This window comes from Colobus angolensis, unplaced genomic scaffold, assembly GCF_000951035.1.
Source record: "Colobus angolensis palliatus isolate OR3802 unplaced genomic scaffold, Cang.pa_1.0 Scaffold38, whole genome shotgun sequence".
NCBI classification, from domain to species: Eukaryota; Metazoa; Chordata; class Mammalia; order Primates; family Cercopithecidae; genus Colobus; species Colobus angolensis.
In genome coordinates, this window is record NW_012117154.1 from 6384355 (window position 1) to 6404648 (window position 20294).

The 20294-nt window shown below is 54.5% G+C and overlaps 1 protein-coding gene across 8 annotated transcripts in view; it reads left to right on the plus strand.

Moving 5' to 3' along the window:
• Positions 1-20294, plus strand: part of PDE9A (phosphodiesterase 9A) — a 74743-nt gene that overhangs the window by 45745 nt on the left and 8704 nt on the right. For all 8 annotated transcript variants that reach the window (XM_011954099.1, XM_011954093.1, XM_011954094.1 and 5 more), the window contains 6 exons: positions 7069-7150; positions 9953-10027; positions 14774-14860; positions 16431-16535; positions 16921-17003; positions 18154-18310. In XM_011954099.1, coding sequence (XP_011809489.1) covers positions 7069-7150; positions 9953-10027; positions 14774-14860; positions 16431-16535; positions 16921-17003; positions 18154-18310 — 589 coding nt within the window. The remainder of the gene's footprint in view (positions 1-7068; positions 7151-9952; positions 10028-14773; positions 14861-16430; positions 16536-16920; positions 17004-18153; positions 18311-20294) is intronic.

Genomic DNA, 20294 nt, shown 5'->3' on the forward strand with positions numbered 1-20294 from the left:
GGCGACAGAGCGAGACTCCGTCTCAAAAAAACAAAATTAAATTAAATTAAATTTTAAAAAAGCACATATGGGAGATGGGGGCTGGGAAGACAACATCACAGAAGAGGAGTCCTCCTCCTGCAGATCCAAGCCTTAGGAGCAATGTATCCAGCTTGGAATAAGTTGATATCTACTTTTAAAGACAGAACAACAAGAGGAAAAAGGCATTAGGGGAGGAGCCTCCTGGTGCCCCCAGGGAGCCGGTTTCCTGTGTGATATTCCCACTGTGTTGCATTCCAGCGAGGGCTCCAGCACTGGGGACACAGAAGTCATTCTCCTGGGAACAGGCATTCTTCACAGGCACTGCGGGAGGCCCAGTGAGCTGTGACTCACGGGGAAAATGCCCCAGCCTCCACGATGCTGCCTCCAAAGTCCGTTGTATGGACAGCAGGACTCTTTACTGGAGCCAGGGTCAGGACACGTGTGGATGAATCACATCCAAACTGGGGATGGAAATGCACGTAGTAGCAAAGAGACGGCGGTGATGATGAGCAGAGTGCACGCATTGAGCGCTTACTGTGTGCAGGCGCTGTGCTGAGTGAGGAGCCCACAGGACCCGCTCACACCTCCGGGCTGTGCCTCTGTGCCCGCTGGTGCCAGCCCAGAGACCACAGGCATATGATGTGGCTCATGGTTCCCCAGAGTGCCACTGCCCGGCCTCAGCGGGATTTCATGGGGCCTGATGAACTGAGAAGCAGCCCTGTGCCATTGCACCAAATTGTCTCAGGGCCACCTGGCATGCTGACGATCATTCCCTGATTTTGAAACTGAGGGCAATCTGCTTAGTGAGGGAGTGTGGCAGGTGGGAGGGTCTCAGAGGCACAAGGTGAGGGGAAAGCTGGCGGGCTTCGCCTGGTCCCCTCTAAGCCCCGGGGGCCTGGCCTCGGGGTGGGCACAGGTAGGAAGGCCGAGCGGAAGGAAGCACGCCTTGTCTGAGCCACTGAGAGCCTGTCCTGCAGGGATGCCACGTGTCTGTCCCATGCACTGGTGGGCTCATTTGGAGTTAGGGATGCCTCAACCCAGTTGACTTAGGGGAAGTCAGGGCCATAGTTTGTGACCGTGGAAAACTGTGAGTGAACGATCCATCTTCGTCATTCCTGTGGTAGGAGGGCTCTTTAAGGGATGAGAGACAGAGTCGCTCCTTTGTGAGCTGAGGAAGAGCTTCCCAGTTGCACACGGGCGGCCACACAGCCGGGGCCCCAAGGCTGGGACCGGGCTTGGCAGCCTCAAACATGCAGCACCTTTACCTGTGCGCCCTTGGCTGTGGGCTCTACGTGGCTTAGTTCAGTGGCTGTCCCCGTGCCCCAGGTGCCATGGCTGCTTTGGCAGGAGGCTGGTGCTGCCTGGCAGGGTTCCCCTCTGCCCAGAGCCAGGTGGGGATGGGCTGCCTCAAGCAGGGGCTGCGGGTGTAGCAGGACCGGCCTTTCCAGCCCCACCAGCAACACGAGGGGAAGAGGGACGAAAACTGAGTTCTAGTCTTCAGCCGGAAACCAGACTCCCTGAACAGTGGCCTCTGGGCTCCATATGGGTTGGGGAACTCCACCACCCCGAGGGGTGTGTCTGGAGCCAGGCCATGCCTCCCAGAGCTCCCCCAGCTCCTCACCCACAACTGTGTGTCCCTGAGCACTTTCTGGAGCTATTTGTAGAATGCAGCCTCCTGTCCCTTAAACAACTACATTTGCTGCCCACCCACAGCAGCAGGAGTGAGTAGTGAGGCAGCCTCCAGCCTCACAGGTTTTGCCCCTGCTGTGCCTGACGGGCACCTGCTCTGTAGAAAGCAGGGCGAGTGCTCGGATCACACGCCTCTCCTGGCGTGGTTTCTGGTGTGCACTGGTCCTGCAGGTCAGGTTGCAGGGGGCGGAATTATTTTTATCGAAGTCGTCGTCATTTCCTGGGGCTGCGTAACGAATTATCATCAACTGGGCAGTTTAAAACAATAGAAATGTATTGCCACATGGTTCTGGAGGCCACAAGTCCAAAATCAAGGTGCCAGCAGGCCCTGCCACCTCTGACGGCCGCAGGGGAGGGTCCTTCCTGGTCTCCCTGGGCCTCCGGTGGCTCCTTGGCTTGGGGATCTCTGCCTGCTTCTTCACCTGGTGCTCCCATCTGTTCTCTCCAAATTCCCCCTCTTTGTAAGGACACCCATCCTATTGGAGTAGGGGTCACCCCCCTCCAGGATGACATCACCTTCACTACATCTGCAACAGCCGCGACCCCAAATGAGGTCACCCTCACAGGCGCAGGGTTAGGACTTCAACATACGACTTTTGGAGGGATAATAACACACCACGTGGGAGGATAACACCGATTTCAGAGCACACAGAGGAAACCGCCAGGAACTCCAGTGAGACATCAGCCCCCAGGTGCCCGTCAGGCACGCCGGGCCGCGGGGAGCACTTGGGCCCATCTGAGTAACAGAGGTGCATCCGCACTTCCCCCAGGAGTACATTTTTAGAACCCACAGCGCCATAAACCAAAGAGAAGGAGACTTCCTGGCGCCCCGTCAGCTTCTGGAGGCGATGTTCTCCGCTGACAGCTCTGGCAGCCTCCCCTGCAGGTGAGAGACAGGTAAATGGAATTCTTGCATCCAAAACGGAACAGGGTAAAAATTCTCAAGCGTCGTGGACACATTGAGAAAAACACAAATTCAGCCTCCTGGATTCTGGTCTAATCCCCAGCCTCGTCACGTGCCCCAGGCCCTCGTCGCAGAGCCGGCAGCCCCCACACACGAAACCCCTTCCTGTTTCTCTATGTCGAAAGGAACTCAGAATAGAGACACTGAGCTGTTTGCGTTGTCTCTTTCGTCTTTGTCAACAGCAGAGGTACGTCTTACTTATGAGAGCCTGTAGCAGTATGGGGACCTTGGGACCAGTCTTGTTAAGCTAGGACTTCCCTGGATGGCTGGGGAGAGGAGCTGCAAAAGGCGGGGATGGGGGTGGGGGGCCTTCCCGAGATGGCAGCCCAGCGTTCTTGCCTCTGGGAAGAGAATAAAGACCCCAGACAGGGTGGAGCTAGCTCAGCCCCGTGCCACGCAAGTGGCCAGTGTGAACCTGAAATGTAGACCTACATTCAGCCCACATAGCACACCCCAGTGGGACCTCGGAGCCAGGGGTCTGGATCCACCAGAAGCTGCCCCTTGAGAATAGCAGTGGCATCAGGGTCCAGCACACAGCACCCGGGAGCAGGTGGCTGTCCCCTGACTCTCCTGAGTTAGGTTTCTCCTGCTTTTCCCTCAAAGAGGACAGAGGTCCAACTGCCGGCTCACATTTAGGGAAGGGGCAGGGGCAGGTCTACCCCAGGGGCCACGGCCACTCTGGCCCCCAGCACTGTGCCAGGCAGAGAGCACACCAGAGGTTCACCCAGAGCTGGGGAGCCTGCAGGAGCCTGGGGTAGCAACTGAGGGCTCAACATTCATCCCAAACAAATGGCCTTGCCCTCTGGCGTAAGCCCTGGGGAAGGGGGATGGAGACCCCACGAAATGAAATCGAAAATAAGCTCCAAATAGGATGAAAAGAAAGAGCTCCATGCCAGCTGCTCTGTTTGCTGAAGACGCTGGTTCCCATGGCAACGGGGCGCAGAGAGAGGGGCTGCCTGGCCAGGCAGGGTCAGCGGGCCCCAGCAGACCCTCCTCTGCTCCCAGCTCTGGGATCTGCAAGGAAACAGCGGGATTCCAGCAGTCAGACGGTCTTGCTTGGTGAAAATTTCCATAACCCTCCTGGGGAATGCAGGAGACTACAGAGACAACACATGTGCGAATGTTTACACAAAAGAGGTTAAAAGCAGCAAAGAAATCATCATCGTGCCATCTATTTTTTTTAATGACACAGAAAACGTTCGTGACTGCTCAGAAATGTGTAAATGGAATTTCTCGGTTACTGGATGACAGTGGAAATCCTTTGGTGCATTTTGTTGGTTGGTTTTGCTAATACTTTGCTGAATCTGTTAGCCTTCCCCCTTTCACATCAAACTGTGGCAGCAACTCTGACGGGTTTTGCAAGCATGAAGCAGAGGGAAGGGCTACCAAATGGATCTCTGTGGAGCGGTGGTTATCACGGGGAGGAGACGGCAGCATGCCGAGAAAATAACACCGAAGGCCCTTTTTCCAGAAAGGAAATAGATTGAGTATTCTAGTTTTGAAAATAGCACAGGCTCATTGGAAAACCTCCAAACGATACTGATGGGAGTTGAAGGGTGGGCACCGATCACGACAGCAGCCGGCAGTGTCCCCCCAGTTTAAACCTGGACATGAGGCCTTCCAGATGTTTTTTCTGTGTATAGATACCTTGTTTTGAAAAACAACTAAAACATGCTGTTTTGTAGTCTCTTTTTTACGAGTGACATTGTGAGCAATAAATAGATTAAATTTGAACCAGTGTACAGCTCATAGATCGTCCTGGAAGGCCACAATCAAGCACTCTTTTTTTTTTTTTTGAGACGGAGTCTCGCTCTGTCGCCCGGGCTGGAGTGCAGTGGCCAGATCTCAGCTCACTGCAACCTCCGCCTCCCAGGTTCACGGCATTCTCCTGCCTCAGCCTCCCGAGTAGCTGGGACTACAGGCACCCACCACCTCGCCCGGCTAGTTTTTTGTATTTTTAGTAGAGACGGGGTTTCACCGTGTTAGCCAGGATGGTCTCGATCTCCTGACCTCGTGATCCACCCGTCTCGGCCTCCCAAAGTGCTGGGATTACAGGCTTGAGCCACCGCGCCCGGCCTAAGCATTCTTTTTAAACCTCCCGAATGTGCCCTTTCTTCCCCGTAGCTTGGCATTTTTCGGCATTCGCTTTCAGTACATACTGTGCATGGCTCTCTTATTTTCCCTTCTCATGTAAAGTTCCCTCACTTGGCATAATATCCGTGATTATCCTCCCAATGGCATAATAGTCCATCACGTGGATACTCTGTGGTGGTTTAAACCACTTCCCATTTTGGGACATTCAGGTGGCTTCTAGTAGGTCTTGTGTTTTTGTTACAACAGATCACGCCACAGTAAATATCTGTGTGCGTAGAGCTGTTTGTTCCTGTTTAATTCTTGGCTTAAGATAAATTCCCCAGGATAGATACGTGGGCTTAAAGGATACGGATTTCTATATGGCTCTCACTATGCAGTATTAAATGGCTCTCCCAGAAGATGGGGCTTTATTTACAAATCGCAGGAGCTTCTGCTGCATTCAGCTCCCTGAGTGCCCCGCAGCCTGGTGAATGTCACACAAGCTAGGCGTGACCCCCACCCACCGTCACCCAAGTACACAGGGAGCCTGTTCACTTCCGAGCAAACGCACAGCCCCAGGGGCTCCCCAGATCCGCCCAGCCCCCTGGTGCACTCTGCTGCAGAGGTCCAAGAGCGGCCAGACCTCCCGGGGCAGCTGCTCCTCATTCGGCCTCTGGGGACCACCCTGAAGCCAGCACACTGCCCAACCAGAAGGCAGCTTTCCTCCGAAACACGCCTGGTTCACTTTGCCCTGCTCCCACGTGGGATACCTCGATACCGAGTGCTGAACAAAAACAGAGTCAGACAGAAAACTCATCTGCTAAGGTTACATGCAGCAGGGAAAGTTGGAAACATTCTAAAAGTCCATCACTGGCGATTGGATTGCTAACGTGTGCTACAGCCACACCCTGGAGAAACTTGGAAAATGAAGCGAAGCCGTGTGGAGCCACTTGGGATGAGTTCATGATATGTTCGATGTACAAAGCAGGTTGCAGCAGAGTGAATTTGGTGCAATTCCATCTTTGTTTAAAAGTACAAAGGGGCTGGGCGCAGTGACTCACGCCTGTCATCCCAACACTTTGGGAGGCCAAGGCAGGAGGATCACTTGAAGTCAGGAGTTCAAGACCAGCCTGGTCAACATGGTGAAACCCTATCTCTACTAAAAAAACAAAAATTAGTTGGGTGTAGCACCATGCACCGGTAATCCCAGCTACTCAGGAGGCTGAGGCACGAGAATCGCTTGAACTCGGGAGGCAGAGGTTGCAGTGAGCCAAGATGGCACCACTGCACTCCAGCCTGGGCGACAGAGTGAGACTCTGTCTCAAAAAAAAAAAAAAAGTGCAAAGGGGCGGGGTGCAGTGACTCACACCTGTCATCCCAACACTTTGGGAGGCTGAGGCAGAAGGATCGTTTGAACCCAGGAGTTCGAGACCAGCCTGGGTAACATAGCAAGACCCCATCTCTACAAAAAATAATTAAAATATTGTTAAAAGGTATAAGCGGCCACCCATGTGTGTCCACACTTCAAAACATTCTGGAAAGATACACCAAACTATTAGAAGTGATTTCCAGAGTATGGGATTTAGGGAAATAAGTGGATAAAGTGAGGACTTTGGTTTTTATATTTTGGTTTTTTTTACTTTACTCCTGTGTTGTTTAGATTTTTGAGAATAAGAATGTTTTCGTTTTGAAAACATTAGAAAAAGGTTTTTTAGAAGCTTATCTAAGAGAGAAGATAGCCCTCAACATCTGACTTTTTTTTCTTTTTCTTTTTTTTTTTTTTTTTTTGAGATGGAGTTTTGCTCTTGTTGCCCAGACTGGCCAGGCTGGCGTGCACTGGCGCAATCTCCGCTCACTGCAACCTCCACCTCCTGGGTTCAGGTGGTGATTCTCCTGCCTCAGCCTCCTGAGTAACTGGGATTACAGGTGCACACCACCACGCCCAGCTAATTTTTGTATTTTTTTTTTAATATATAGAGACGGGGTTTCACCATGTTGGCCAGGATGGTCTCGATCTCTTGACCTCGTGATCCTCCCGCCTCGGTCTCCCAAAGTGCTGGGATTACAGGCGTGAGCCACCACGCCCGGCCCCAACATCTGACTTTCTGTGTGTTTTCCAAGAGCCCAGTGTGAGGTCAGAGGTCAGGCAGGTCTTTGGGATTTTGCTTCAAATGGGTTGCTGCCGCCCTGACTCCTCTCCCATAGCAAATAAGACCACACGGGGCTTGGGGATTTCGGTTCGTCCCTTGCTTTTGCTCTGCCGAGGGCTTCACCAGACTGAAACAGCAGGACCACAGCTCATCTCTGCTCCTTCTCTCTAGGACCAGCTGCCCCTGTAAGTACAGTTTTTTGGATAACCACAAGAAGTTGACTCCTCGACGCGATGTTCCCACTTACCCCAAGGTGAGACGAGATTCCGGCCCAGAAGAGGCTGTGGCTGTGTCCCCAGCCCCACACCCAGCCCTGTGGCCCTGCGGCCAGACCCTGCTGTGTGCCCATTCTCATCAACAGCCCCTCCCAGCCCTGGGCTGCAGACGATGCCGGTTACTCTAAGGCAAAGTATTTTTCCTCTTTGACATTTGTTTAGCAAAAGTGATCCCAGACCAGACCTTCCCCTGCAAGGCGATAATAGCTCTGTGCTGCCGTCTGCCCTGGAGCTGACCTCGGTAAATGGTTTTCACACTCAAAAGTTACTTTAAAGAACTTTAATGTTTAACTACATTTTTAAAACCCCACTACATTGGCGCTCCTCTCTGAGCAATTCTTAGTTGTCCTGGCAGTTTTGCTCTTTTGCACAAAAGTGTTCTTAGTTCTAAGAGAAGCTGTAACCTTGGTGAAGTAGCAATGGCGTTTTTGAAATAATGACGAAAGGAGGGTCTCAAGACGCTGGTCACCCGCTCAAAGCCTTCAGCTGAGAAGCAGGCAAAATCCTGGCCCACCTGATTTTTTATTTATTTATTTATTTATTTTTGCGGGGGGGTGGGGAAGGAGTTTCACTGTTGTCGCCCAGGCTGGAGTGCAGAGCACGATCCACAATCTTGGCTCACTGCAAAATCCGCCTCCTGGGTTCAAGCAATTCTCCTGCCTCAGCCTCCCAAGTAGCTGGGATTACCGGCGCCCGTCACCATGCCCAGTTAATTTTTTTGTATTTTTTTTTAGTAGAGACAGGGTTTCACCATGTTGGCCAGGCTGGTCTGGAACTCGTGACCTGAGGTGATCCACCCACCTCAGCCTCCCAAAGTGCTGAGCCACTGCACCCGGCCCGGCACACCTGATTTGTAATGTGCTCTTGTGCTAAGATTCAAGGGGCACAGGTTCCACAGACAGCAGAGGCCTGGGCTGCACACAGGTGGGTTCTGCTGCTGCCTGCGGTTCAAGCAATGGCAGAGGCTTCCACAGCCTCCATGTGGGCCACTGGAGTCCATTAGTCAGTGATTCTATCCATGCAGGTCCAAACAGTGCCCTGGATATTGTCAGGTTCGGGGGGATTTTTTGGGTTTTTTTGAGACTGAGTCTCACTCTGTCACCCAGGCTGGAGTGCAATGGCACGATCTCAGCTAACTGCAACCTCTGCCTCTCGGGTTCAAGTGATTCTCCTGCCTCAGCCTCCTGAGTAGCTGGGATTACAGGCACCCACCACCATGCCCGGCTAATTATTGTACTTTTAGTAGAGACGGCGTTTCACCACGTTGGCCAGGCTGGTCTTGAACTCCTGACCTCAGGTGATCCACCCACCTCGGCCTCCCAAAGTGCTGGGATTACAGGCGTGAGCCACTGTGCCCAGCCTCATCTGAGGTTTTTGAATGGAGATGAGTGCCTTTTTCCATTGGAAAATATGCCCCGCACTTCTCAAGATCCTGTCCCAGGGAGCCATGAAGCACAGCCTAGATCCAAAATAAAAGGTGGCAGCACTCCAGATCCATCCCCTTACAAAAAACGAAAAACAAATATCCAATAAGACCTGGGAGAAGACAGTGTGTAATACCAAAGCGTGTTCTTGTCTTCTGTATAAAACCACAGCCTCCTGTCCTTGTGACAGCTTAACCTGAAGCCTGATGTCCTCAGAAGCAACCCCAGGCACCGGCCCCGTCAGCAGGCCTGCTCTTCTAGTTCTCAGCAGAAACCAGGGATGGGAACGTTCCCGATGGGAGCATCTCAGAGTAACTTCTTAGCTGGTGTTTGAATTTACGCCAAGTGAATTTTACCCCCATGCTTCACTTTATTGCCCTTTTTTATTATTTTTGAGATGGAGTCTCGCTCTGTTGCCCAGGCTGGAGTGCAGTGGCACGATCTCGGCTCACTGCAACCTCCGCCTCCCGGGTTCAAGCAGTTCTCCCACCTCAGCCTCCCAAGTAGCTGGGATTACAGGCACCCGCCATCATGCCTGGCTAATTTTTGTATTTTTGTAGAGACAGGATTCCCCCATATTGGCCAGGTTGGTCTTGAACTCCCGACCTCAGGTGATTGGCCTGCCTAGGCTTCCCAAAGCACTGGGATTACAAGCATGAGCCAACACGCCCAGCTACTGTCCATTCTATCATCAGGCTTGTTGAGGTCTAATTTACATGCAGTAAAGTTCTTTAGGTTTGCAGTACAGTTAATTTTAACAAATGTGTTTAGCCCTGTGACCTCCACCACAAGCGAGATATGGAACATTTCTGTCACCCCAAACCCTCCCCACTGCCCCCCTTGCCCTACCTCCGGCATCCACTGATGGGATTTCCAGCCGTAGTGTTGGCCCTTTCCAGAAGGATGTGGCCTGCGAGTCTGACGCAGGTGCCTTAGAAAGAGAACGGGAGAAGCCAGGTGCGATGGCTCACACCTGTAATCCCAACACTTTGGGAGGCCGAGGCTGGTGGATCACTTGAGGTCAGGAGTTCGAGACCAGCCTGGCCAGTATCGTGAAAACCCTGTCTCTACTAAAATTACAAAAATTAGCTGGGCATGGTGGCGGGTGCCTGTAATCCCAGCTGCTTGGGAGACTGAGGCATGAGAATCACTTGAACCTGGGAGGCGGAGGTTGCCGTGAGGCAAGATTACTCCACTGCACTCCAGCCTGGGCAACACAGTGAGACTCCATCTCAAAAAAAAAAAGAAAAGAAAAGACAGAAAAAGAACGGGAGAACGAGGAGAAACATCCCAGCATGCATATCGCCATCACAGTCCCCCGGCACCTGGTTAACACGGAACTCCTGTCCTTTCTAGTACCTGCTCTCTCCAGAGACCATCGAGGCCCTGCGGAAGCCGACCTTTGATGTCTGGCTTTGGGAGCCCAACGAGGTAAGTGCGGGGCTTGTGGGCACCACGTCCCATGGGGAGGCAGCTCAGGATCGTGGACCCCAGTGTGACCACCCCTGTCACTCTTCCTCTTTCATGCTTTCTCCTCTTTTTAAAGACTGAAAAAAAAAAACAAAAAACCCTTGTTTTGCTGGGTTTTAGTTGAAACTAATACTTGATAGCAGGGCCCAGGAGACCTCACAGCAAGGGGATTCTGTGCGTGGGGAGACAGCTGTCAGGGGCAAGGACCCTCCACCCAGGGCTCCTGATGGCGCCGGGCTCCCGGGGTCATCTGCTCACCCTGCAGACCCTCATGCGTGCGGGTGGCAGCCCAGTGCTGCAGAACGCCCATGCCAGGAGCAAATCTCTCCTGAAGGAAGGGGCCGCGGTCAGAGTGCTCTGCTCTGAGAGCAGTGTCTGCAAAGGCAAGGCACAGGCAGCCGGCTGTCCCGGATAAGTGGACATGTGGGATTCCAGGAACTGTGTCACCTTCTGCAGCAAGGCTTGAGGCCAGGAATTCCAGACCAGCCTGAGTGATATGGTTTGGCTGTATCCCCACCCAAATATCACCTGAATTGTCATAATCCCCACGTGTCAAGGGCAGGGCCAGGTGGAGGTCTTGAATGGTGGGGGCAGTTTTCCCCGTACTGTTCTCGTGATAGTAAGTCTCATGAGAGCTGATGGTTTGATAAATGGGGGTTCCCCTGCACACGCTGTCTCTCCTGCCCCCATGTAAGTGACTTTCTCCTTCTTTGCCATTCGCCGTAATTGTGAGGCCTCCCCAGCCATGTGGAACTGTGAGTCCCTTAAGACTCTTTTTCTTTATAAGCTTCCCAGTCTCAGGTATGTCTTTATTGGCAGCGTGAGAACAGACTAATACGCTGGGCCACATCGCAAGACCTTGTCGCTACAAAAAAAAAAGTATTAAAATTCCTATTTGCTGAAAAATACAAGAATGGGGAATTTTTGGTTTCATCTCATTGGCTAATAGACCCCATCTTTTCACACCCCAAAAAATGAAAAAGTTCCCTCATTGCAGACCTCGGACCCAGCTGTTTTCAACCCACCAAACTCTAAGGACATTTTCCTGCTTGTCAGCAGCACAGAGAATGCACAAGGCTCCTCAGCAGGCTCACCTGCGCTCTTTGACACCCTCGGCCGCAGCAGTGTCTTCGCAAAGGGCAGGAAGTGGGATCTTGCCTCTTGGCATCCCTGAGGCCGGGTTGCTGACACCTGGGGCACTGCCCTCTCCTAAGTGAACCTCTTTTACGCCCATGGTCTCCCAGCAGGAGAAAAACTGCAGCACCAGCCAGAAAAGCAAAGCTCCAGCCTCCACTCCCCACCCCAGTTCACCTGAGAAGAGGAGCAGGGAGCCAGTCCCAGGGGCTGCACTGCTGCAAACCTGCTCAAAACCTCCGGCCAGCATGTGGCAACTTGCTTCCCAGCTCTGAGACTACAGGACCAGGGCACAGAGACGACAGAAGAGGCTTTAAATGTGCAGCATGACTGTCTAGGTCAACGCACAAAAAGAAAGGGCTCCAGGTGTGAAAGACGCAAGGAGTAAGAGGGAAAGCTTGGAAGAGACGTGTTGGAGCTGCTGGCCTGCAGTGGCTCCCAGGGTCCCTGCACAGCTGCTGAGATTGGGCAGAGCAAGTCCACAGCAAGCAGACACGGCAGACGGTTAGAGCACACTGTCTCGTGCTCCCAGCCTGTGGGTAAGCGCTGTGCCTCAGCATCATGCTCCCCAAAGTCATTTTGACCTCAGCCTGCTGGGAGGAAGAGCCAAGCCAGGGGCCACTGATGGCAAAGAGCCTGCATGGAAACCGGCACTTTCTGTCTTTTCTGCCACTTCTACCAGGGAACCCTTTGAGTGTGGGCCATTGTGACTGGGGAGGTGGGACTTGCCCCATGAAGTTGAGGGATCTGTGTCTCCATAATAGAAAGGCCACCTCTCTGTCCTCCGACTGCAGAGTGGATTCACAGCCATTCTTGGGACTGGCAGGTGGGCAAGGTAGACGGCTCCCGGCAGCTGGACTCAGCCTCTGTGTGGCATCTCCCACGGCCCGTGGCTTCTGCCCAGCAGATCTCAAGGGCACCCCAGGAGACCAATGAGGGTTCCAGTTCTTCCAGGAAGTATCTAGCTGCCTGCGTGTGAGAATCCAGAGATGCCCAAGACGGGAGCCTTGGCCTCTGGCAGATCTGGGGTTGCCAGGAATTTTGGAGTGTGAGTGGCAAAGAGGGACAACTAAAGGAACACACACGAAAACAGCCCACTCAGCCCCGCGAAACTGCGTCTGGCCGCCCATGAGGCAGCTGGCACTCGGAGAACGTCAGGGCTCCTAAGTGATCACCTCTCTTCCTTCCAGCAGGGGCCACCCTGCTTTTCTCCGAGTGGCTCGACCCAGTGTCCTGCTCATCACAAACCAGACGGAGGACATGACTTCAGGCTGCTGTGTCCTCCCATCTCTTAGGGCCTCTGAGGGCCCAGCGCTGTGGTCTGTGAGCATGGCCTGCCTCTATCAAGTGCAGAGCTGGAAGCCTGCAGGAGCCTCCCCGTCATCTCATGAGTCCCCCACTCACGACCATGCAGCCCACTCAGACCAGGACCCGCCGCAGCACGCGGGAGCTGCTGGCTCACTCGCGCCCGCCTGGGTCTGAGGACTGACGGCACGTGCAGCCACAGATGCATCCAGCCCTGCTGCCCCACAGCCTCCACAAAGGCCACGTAAGTGGCACTAGGTGGCTCTGTCTACCCATCAGCGTCCCCTCTTGACTCTGATTTCACAGCAGACACATCTGCCTTTCAGGACTGCCTTGAGCAACATCTGGGCTGGTCAGGTGGAGAGTGAGGCGTTTCCAGGTTGCAGCTCCTATGGTCCTAAGGGCCAGCGTCCAGGAGGGTGGGGGCCAGCAGCTCTGGGCAGTGAGGCCCCTGGCTGGGTGATCCAGGTGGCAGCTGACCAGTGGCCTGGGAGCCAGCCCTCCTGTCCTCATGTGGGGCCCCAGACTCCTGCCATTCTGAAGGGGCCCCATCTCCAAAAGTCGGTGCCATGCCCTGCACATTATCCAACCTACATCTGTACTGTCCCCCCAAGGAAAACGAGTGTGTGGTTCACGTGCTTCAAGGACATTTCCCAGGTGACATTCCAAGCTCCCATCTGTGGCTGCATGTGGGGGAGTTTCCAGTTTTCCAGATGGATTTCCTGCGATGCCAGAGAACCCTCCGCCTCCTTCAGAGCCATCTCATCAATGCAGTGATCGCGAGCTTTGATTTACAAAAACTCGCCTCGCTTGCAGCATTTCCAGGTCTCACACACGGCGTAACAAGTAAAAATGGATTTTTGGGCAACACGCCCTGTCCTAGTTTGCTGAGGCTGCCCTAACAAAGTACCAGAGACTGGAGTGGCGTCAGCAGCAGAAGTCAGTTCCTCAGTTCTGGAGCTGGAAGTCCGGGATCAAGGTGCTGCCAGGTTTGGTTTCTCCGGAGGCCTCGGTCCCTGGCCTGCAGATGGCCGCCTTCTTGGTGGGTCCTCATGTGGCCTGTTCTCTTTGCACATGCATGCTCTTCCTCCTCTTATGAAGACACCAGTCCCATGGGACCAAGGCCTCACCCTGACTGGATGGAACCTTCATTACCTCCGTAAAGGCCCTGTCTCCAAATAGCTCACTGGGGCCGGGACTTTACCACATTGACCTGGGGGAGGGTGCAATTCAGTTCGTAACATGCCCTTTTGGGAAGAGAAGGTCAGGCAACGAGCAGACACAGGCAGGAAGCCGTGCCGGGCTCTAGCAGGGATGGCCCAGTGCTCTGCACGAGCAGCAGGCAGCTGGGCTGGAGGTGGGCACAAGTGGGGGGCCCCGGGTGGAGGACGCCTGGCAGGTGCGTCTAAACTGCCCCTTTGCTCTACATCTTCCTTCTCACTGGGCTCCCCACCCAAGACCTGCTTTTTCCAGAAAGCAAAGCCCACTTTGGTCAAACTCTTGTTTTCAAAAATCACTTCATGTTTTCCTCCCTAAATTAGCTCCAGAGCACTGAGCTGTATTGAAATAGATCACCACAATGACAATAAATCCTCTTTGGGACTGAAAACAAAATCTATTTCAACTTGAACAGGGATATTGATAGAAGACAGGGCTCCGTGAAAAAGGGTTAAGAGCGGCTTGCTGGGGCAGGGACTCCATCTGAGCACTGCAGTTAAGACGTTAAAGTGTCTCCGGTCTCAGCAGGGCCCCAGATGAGCACAGTTCACCGTTTCTGGATGTAAATCATCAAAGCTTGTTCAATCCCCAACCTCGGGCAAAGAAAGGGCCTTTCTCTCTATGACACCACCCGTGCTCAGGTGTGCGTCGGATGGAATTGTGTCCTAGAACCTCAGCTATGATATTGATCCACTGAGACTGTTTTCCATGCGTAGAAATCAGCAAATTCCTTTTTGGTGCAGTGTTTTCTGAACGGGTGCACTCTCTCACCCAGTCGCCGTCCTTTCTTCCTTAGAATTCTCCTTGACTTCGGAACCGGCCCTCCACCCACCAGGAGACCCCCAGTATGCTCTCAAACCGCCACCCATCTGGGTGGCCTGGAAAGGCTGGTCCAAAGACCTCCCTCTCCAGGGACTTTCTGGGAGGGGGAGAACCCACCTCCTGCCAATGGCCCTGCTGGCATTCCGAGGACGGCAGAGGGAGGGAAGCCAGGGGCTGGGGAGCCAGCCACACGACGGCCCGATGCCCATCCTTCTCCTGTGCCCACAGATGCTGAGCTGCCTGGAGCACATGTACCACGACCTGGGGCTGGTCAGGGACTTCAGCATCAACCCCGTCACCCTCAGGAGGTGGCTGGTGAGTGCCAAACCCGCCTTCGGTTCTTCCTGGGCACGTGGTTTCATCCAGTTCCACAGGAATGGAGGGAATGGATGGCCAGGGCGCCTTCCTGATGGCACCGCACTCCCCGTGAGCAGAGACCACATTTCCCGGGCGCTCTGTGAAGACGCTCAGCCCGTCTCTGTTCTGCCTTCCACCAAAACCTTTACGCCCAAGCTCCTGCTCTGATGAGCAAGGAAATAGTGAGACTCTGCCATCACCAAGCGAAGCAGCATGTCCTAAAGCAGCGGTGTGTGGGAGTGTGTGTGTGTGAGTATGGGGGTGTGGATGTGAGTGTGGGAGCATGTGTGTGAGTGTGCGGTGTGGATATGAGCATGTGGGGGTGTCTGAGTTTAGGGGTGGGCATGTGAATGTGGGGTGGGAGTGTGGGGTGGGAGTGGGAGTATGGATATGTGTCTGTGTATCTGAATGTGGGGTGTGTCTGTGTGTGCACGTGTGTATCTGTGGATGTGGGGCTGTGTGTGAGGGTGGGTATGTGCATGTGTGGGTGTGGACGTGGGGTGTATGAGAGTGTGAATGTAGGTGTGCATGTATCTGTGTTGATGTAGGGTATGTGGATGTGGGGTGTGTGGATGTGTGCATGTGTCTCTGTGTGTGTGGATGTGTGCGTGGGTATCTGTGTGGATGTGGGGTGTGTAGATGTGTGCATGTGTATCTGTGTGTGGATGTGTGCATGTGTATCTGTGTGTGTGGATGTGTGTGTGTATCTGTGTGTGGATATGGGGTGTGTGGATGTGTGCGTGTGTATCTATGTGTGTGGATGTGGGGTGTGTGGATGTGTGCGTGTGTATCTCTGTGTGGATGTGGGGTGTGTGGATGTGGGGTATGTGTGCATGTGTATGTGTGTGTGTGTATCTGTGTGTGGATGTGGGGTGTGTGGATGTGGGGGGGTGGATGGGTGTGTGTGCATGTGTATGTGTGTGTGTGGATGTGTGCATGTGTATCTGTGTGTGTGGATGTGTGCATGTGTATCTGTGTGGATGTGGGGTGTGTGTGCATGTGTATCTGTGAGTGTGGATGTGGGCTGTGTGCATGGTGTGTGAGTGTGTAGAGTGGGTGTGTGCATGTGGATGTCTGCATGTGTGTGTATGTTTAGCAGCAGGTATTTTTTTAATGAAATATTGCTCAGAACCAAATATTAAAAGCCTATTAAAGGTTTCATGGTGATTGGAGACCCAGAGCCCCCTCTTGGAGTCTCCCCTCCCCCATCCCCTAACTTTGTGCCCCACTGTGGCTCCTCAGACACCTCCGGGGACACCCCAGTCCTTGACTGCAAGGTGAAAACCCCTGCTAGGAGCTCTGTCCCCACGTCTGCCCCAGGTGCTATGGTGTGGCCTGCTGGACATTCTCAGGGTCCCTGGGTCACCTCGTTGGTACCTGTGGTAAACATGGGAACACTGTTGACCTCTGGTTGGGATGAGGGTTTGGCAGAGAACGTTCAAACCAGCGCACAGCCTTCTGGGTGACTTTGGGAGGAGAGGCTGGCGGGCCCAGGCACAGGGTGACTCGGACCCCCTGCCTCCCACAGCTCTGCGTCCACGACAACTACAGAAACAACCCCTTCCACAACTTCCGGCACTGCTTCTGCGTGGCCCAGATGATGTACAGCATGGTCTGGCTCTGTGGTCTCCAGGTGGGTCCTGCCCGCCGCACACCCAGACCTCCACTCTCGGGGGTCAGATGGAAGCCCCTTCCAGGGAGTGGCAGCCCCATCCCACCAAGAGAGCCACAGGTGTGGTGTCCCCAGCCGCTCCGCCCCTCCTAGGGAAGCAGCCCGCCGACCACTGTCAGTCTCCCCATGGGCGAGGCTGCTCCTAGGATTACATGAGCAGGTGCGCCCCCGACCTGGTCACCCCTCCACCCCCACAGGAAGCTGGTCCTCTCCCACCATGCCAGGAGACTCCACATGGCTGCAGGGGCCTTTGTCCCACCTTACCACTCACCCAGTTCCACCCCCCAATCCCATCCCACCCTCCGAGTGAAGAGGGCGAACACCTACGCCCTGTTTTCCAATCCAGGAGAAGTTCTCACAAACGGATATCCTGATCCTGATGACAGCGGCCATCTGCCACGATCTGGACCATCCCGGCTACAACAACACGTATGTGCAGGATTTTCTCTTGTTTTCCTTTTAAAAGTCACCCTGGCTACTGGAGGGAACCTGTCAGCCCAACCCTCAGAGCAGTTCCCAGAAGTCAATGACGGCCTCCCAGCCCCAGCTCTGCCTCCACTGACACAGCTCCCGGCTTCTGGACTTTGCCCAGGGCCTTGGGTCTCCCTGGAGTAGAACTTTTGGGATTATCAAACCCCAGGGGGACTTTCCTACGCCTGTGCGGGCCTGGTCCAGGCTCAGGTGCACGGCAGAGCCCTGGCCACGCCGGCGCCTTCTCCACCCCAGACAGGGAGCAACGCCTGTGGGCATGCAGGGATGGGGGCTCCACACACCCCTCTCAGGAGCTTGTCTCTCCCCAGGGAGGCTTCCAGCTGGCTTCCTCAGGGAAGGCAGAGGCAGGGGCCAGAAGAGAGTGAGAAAAGGGGCTGCAGAATGACAGGAGGTGGGAGTGAGGTGTCCCTCGTGGGGCCAGGGATCAGAAGGACAGACCGTTGCTCTACTCCTGCCTCCACGGGCACAGAGTTCCTCCCCACGTGGCAGACACGGTCCAGGCCGTGGGCTTGGGTTTGTGTCCACAGTGGCGCAGCAGCTCTTTCTGTTGAATTGTGTATTTGTGTGACGATGTTGTCACAGGCCTGAGAGCTCTGCTGCCGTGCGTCGGCACCTAGTGGGTTCCAAGGTGTGGCAGTCGGCACTCCTCCCGGGGCCATCACCCTGCACACCCATCTGTTCTCCTTTTGCTCATTTCACACTCACGGCGGCTGGCACAGCACAGGCCAGCAGAGGCCTTGACCACAGCATCCCAGTGAACCACAGCCTGGTTCTGCCCACCTGCCTCTGGCACCTGGTGACATTTGACAATTTCACAAGAGGCCGTGATGCCTCAGGGCCTGTCCCAGGGAGCATGCTGCTTCCTCAGAGGGGTCCTGGGACTGCAGGAGCATGGGGACGTGAAGTTGCAGGGGCAGCCGAGCAGCAGGAGGGACCTTCTGGGTGGGGCAGGGCACAGGCGGCTCCCCCAGCCCCCACGGCACTTTCTCCCCGACTCTACTCCACTTATATGCCTGGGTGTTGCTCCCCAGTGCAGGTGCCTGGTGATTGCGCCTGAGCCTCCCCTCACTGTCTCCTCGCCTCCCAGGTACCAGATCAACGCCCGCACAGAGCTGGCAGTTCGCTACAATGACATCTCGCCGCTGGAGAACCACCACTGCGCCGTGGCCTTCCAGATCCTCGCTGAGCCCGAGTGCAACATCTTCTCCAACATCCCATCTGATGGGTTCAAGCAGATCCGACAGGTGCGCGGGGTGAGGGCCCTCCCACCGGAGTGGGGGCACATTCAGGGACAGCAGCCCCCATTCTCCATTGGCTGGAGGCTCCCAGAAGCTCCTGGCCACAGCAGTGCCCTGCGGACCTGGGGGAACCCCTCCCTCCTTCCTCACCTCCTCCAGGGTGGAGCCCCAAAAAGAGGGTACCCTCGGCCTGCACACGTGTATCCCACTGACCTGCACTTCCCAGCCTCTATTTAATTGAGCCTTCACTGGCTCCCTCTGAGATAAATCCTTTGTCCATCTTCCAGTCCAAGAAACTGAGGCTTAGTGAAGGTAGGGAGCCTGCCCAAGGAGGGGGCGGGCCCTGGACAGACACGTCTGCTGCATCCAACGTAGGAGAGCTACCCTGCTCCATAACCCCAGCTGCTGTCACCTGCCACCCACAGCCCAGTCAGCCCCCTTCCATTTCTTTTTTTTTTCTTCTTCTTCTGAGACAGAGTCTCGCTCTGTTGCCCAGGCTGGAGTGTAATGGTGCAATCTCAACTCACTGCAGTCTCCACCTCCTGGGTTCAAGCAATTCTCCTGCCTCAGCCTCCCAAATAGCTGGGATTACAGGTGTGCACCACCACGCCCAGCTAATTTTTGGTATTTTTAGTAGAGATGGTGTTTCACCATGTTGGCCAGGCTGGTCTTGAATTCCAGACCTCAGGTGATCCACCTGCCTCGACCTCCCAAAGTGCTGGGATTACAGGCGTGCGCCACCGCGCCCGGCTGCCCCTTCTGTTTTAGATAAGGGGGCTTTTCTGCCTCTCAGGGCGTGATGGGAGGAGAGTGAGAGGAACATCTGCATGAGAGGAAGATGACCCAGTCCACCTGCCCCAGACAAACACCTCCAGCTCACCGAAATAACGCCCCCTTCCACACGGGAATTCCTCATCAAACCCTCACTCTCTGACGTTTGCGGGGGAGGGAAGCTCTCAGAGTAACCTCTGGGAGAAATGTGTGGGGTGAATAGTAGCGTCCTTCAAACAAGGCCCACCTCCCGTGAGTGTGATCTTATTTGGAAAAGGGTCTTTGCGTTTGTACTTGTTAAGATCTCCAGATAAGATCAGTGTGGATTGTCCAAGGGGGCCCTAAATCCAAAGACTGGTGTCCTTGGACAAGACAGAGGAGAAAACAGTCCAGACACAGAGGAGAAGGCAGCGTGAAGATGCGGCGATTGGAGATTGGAGTGATGCAGCCCTAAACCAAGGGACTCCCAGTCCCCAGGGACCAGGAGGAGACAAGGAAGGACCGTCCCCTGGAGTCTTCGGAGAGAGCAGAGCCCTGCCCACACCTTGATCTTGGTTCTGGCCTCCAGCACTGTGAGAGCATTGTTTTAAGCTGCCTAGTTTGTGGTACTTTATGTGGCAGCCCCAGGGCACTCACCCAGGGCACCGTTCCACAAGGCAGACCTCAGCCATTCGAAGTCTAAGTGGCTTCCTTCCAGAGGCAGCTGACAAAGACTGTCTGGCCTCCAGCACTGGGAAAATACTCCCTCCCGGAGTGCTGCTGAGCCTCACTTATCAGAGAGCAGCAGTCTCATCGACCATGGCTTTCCAATTTGTCTATGCTTCCAGGAGGTTCAAAGTCCAGCGTAAAAAACTGAAGTCAGTGAAGCATTTGAGGAAGCTCTGAGGAAGCAGCGTGCTCCCTGGGACAGGGCCCTGAGGCATCACAGCCTCTTGCAAAATTGTCAAATGTCACCATGTGCCAGAGGCAGGGGTGGGCAGAACCAGGCTGTGGTTCACTGGGATGCTGTGGTCAAGGCCTCTGCTGGCCTGTGCTGTGCCAGCCACTGGGAGTGTGAAATGAACAGGAGAACAGATGGGTGTGCATGGTGACGGCCCCGGGAGGAGTGCCGACAGCCGCACCTTGGAACCCACTAGGTCTGACACGGTAGCAGCGCTCTCTGGCCTGTGACGACATCATTGCACAAACATACACAATTCAACAGACAATTTACAGTCCT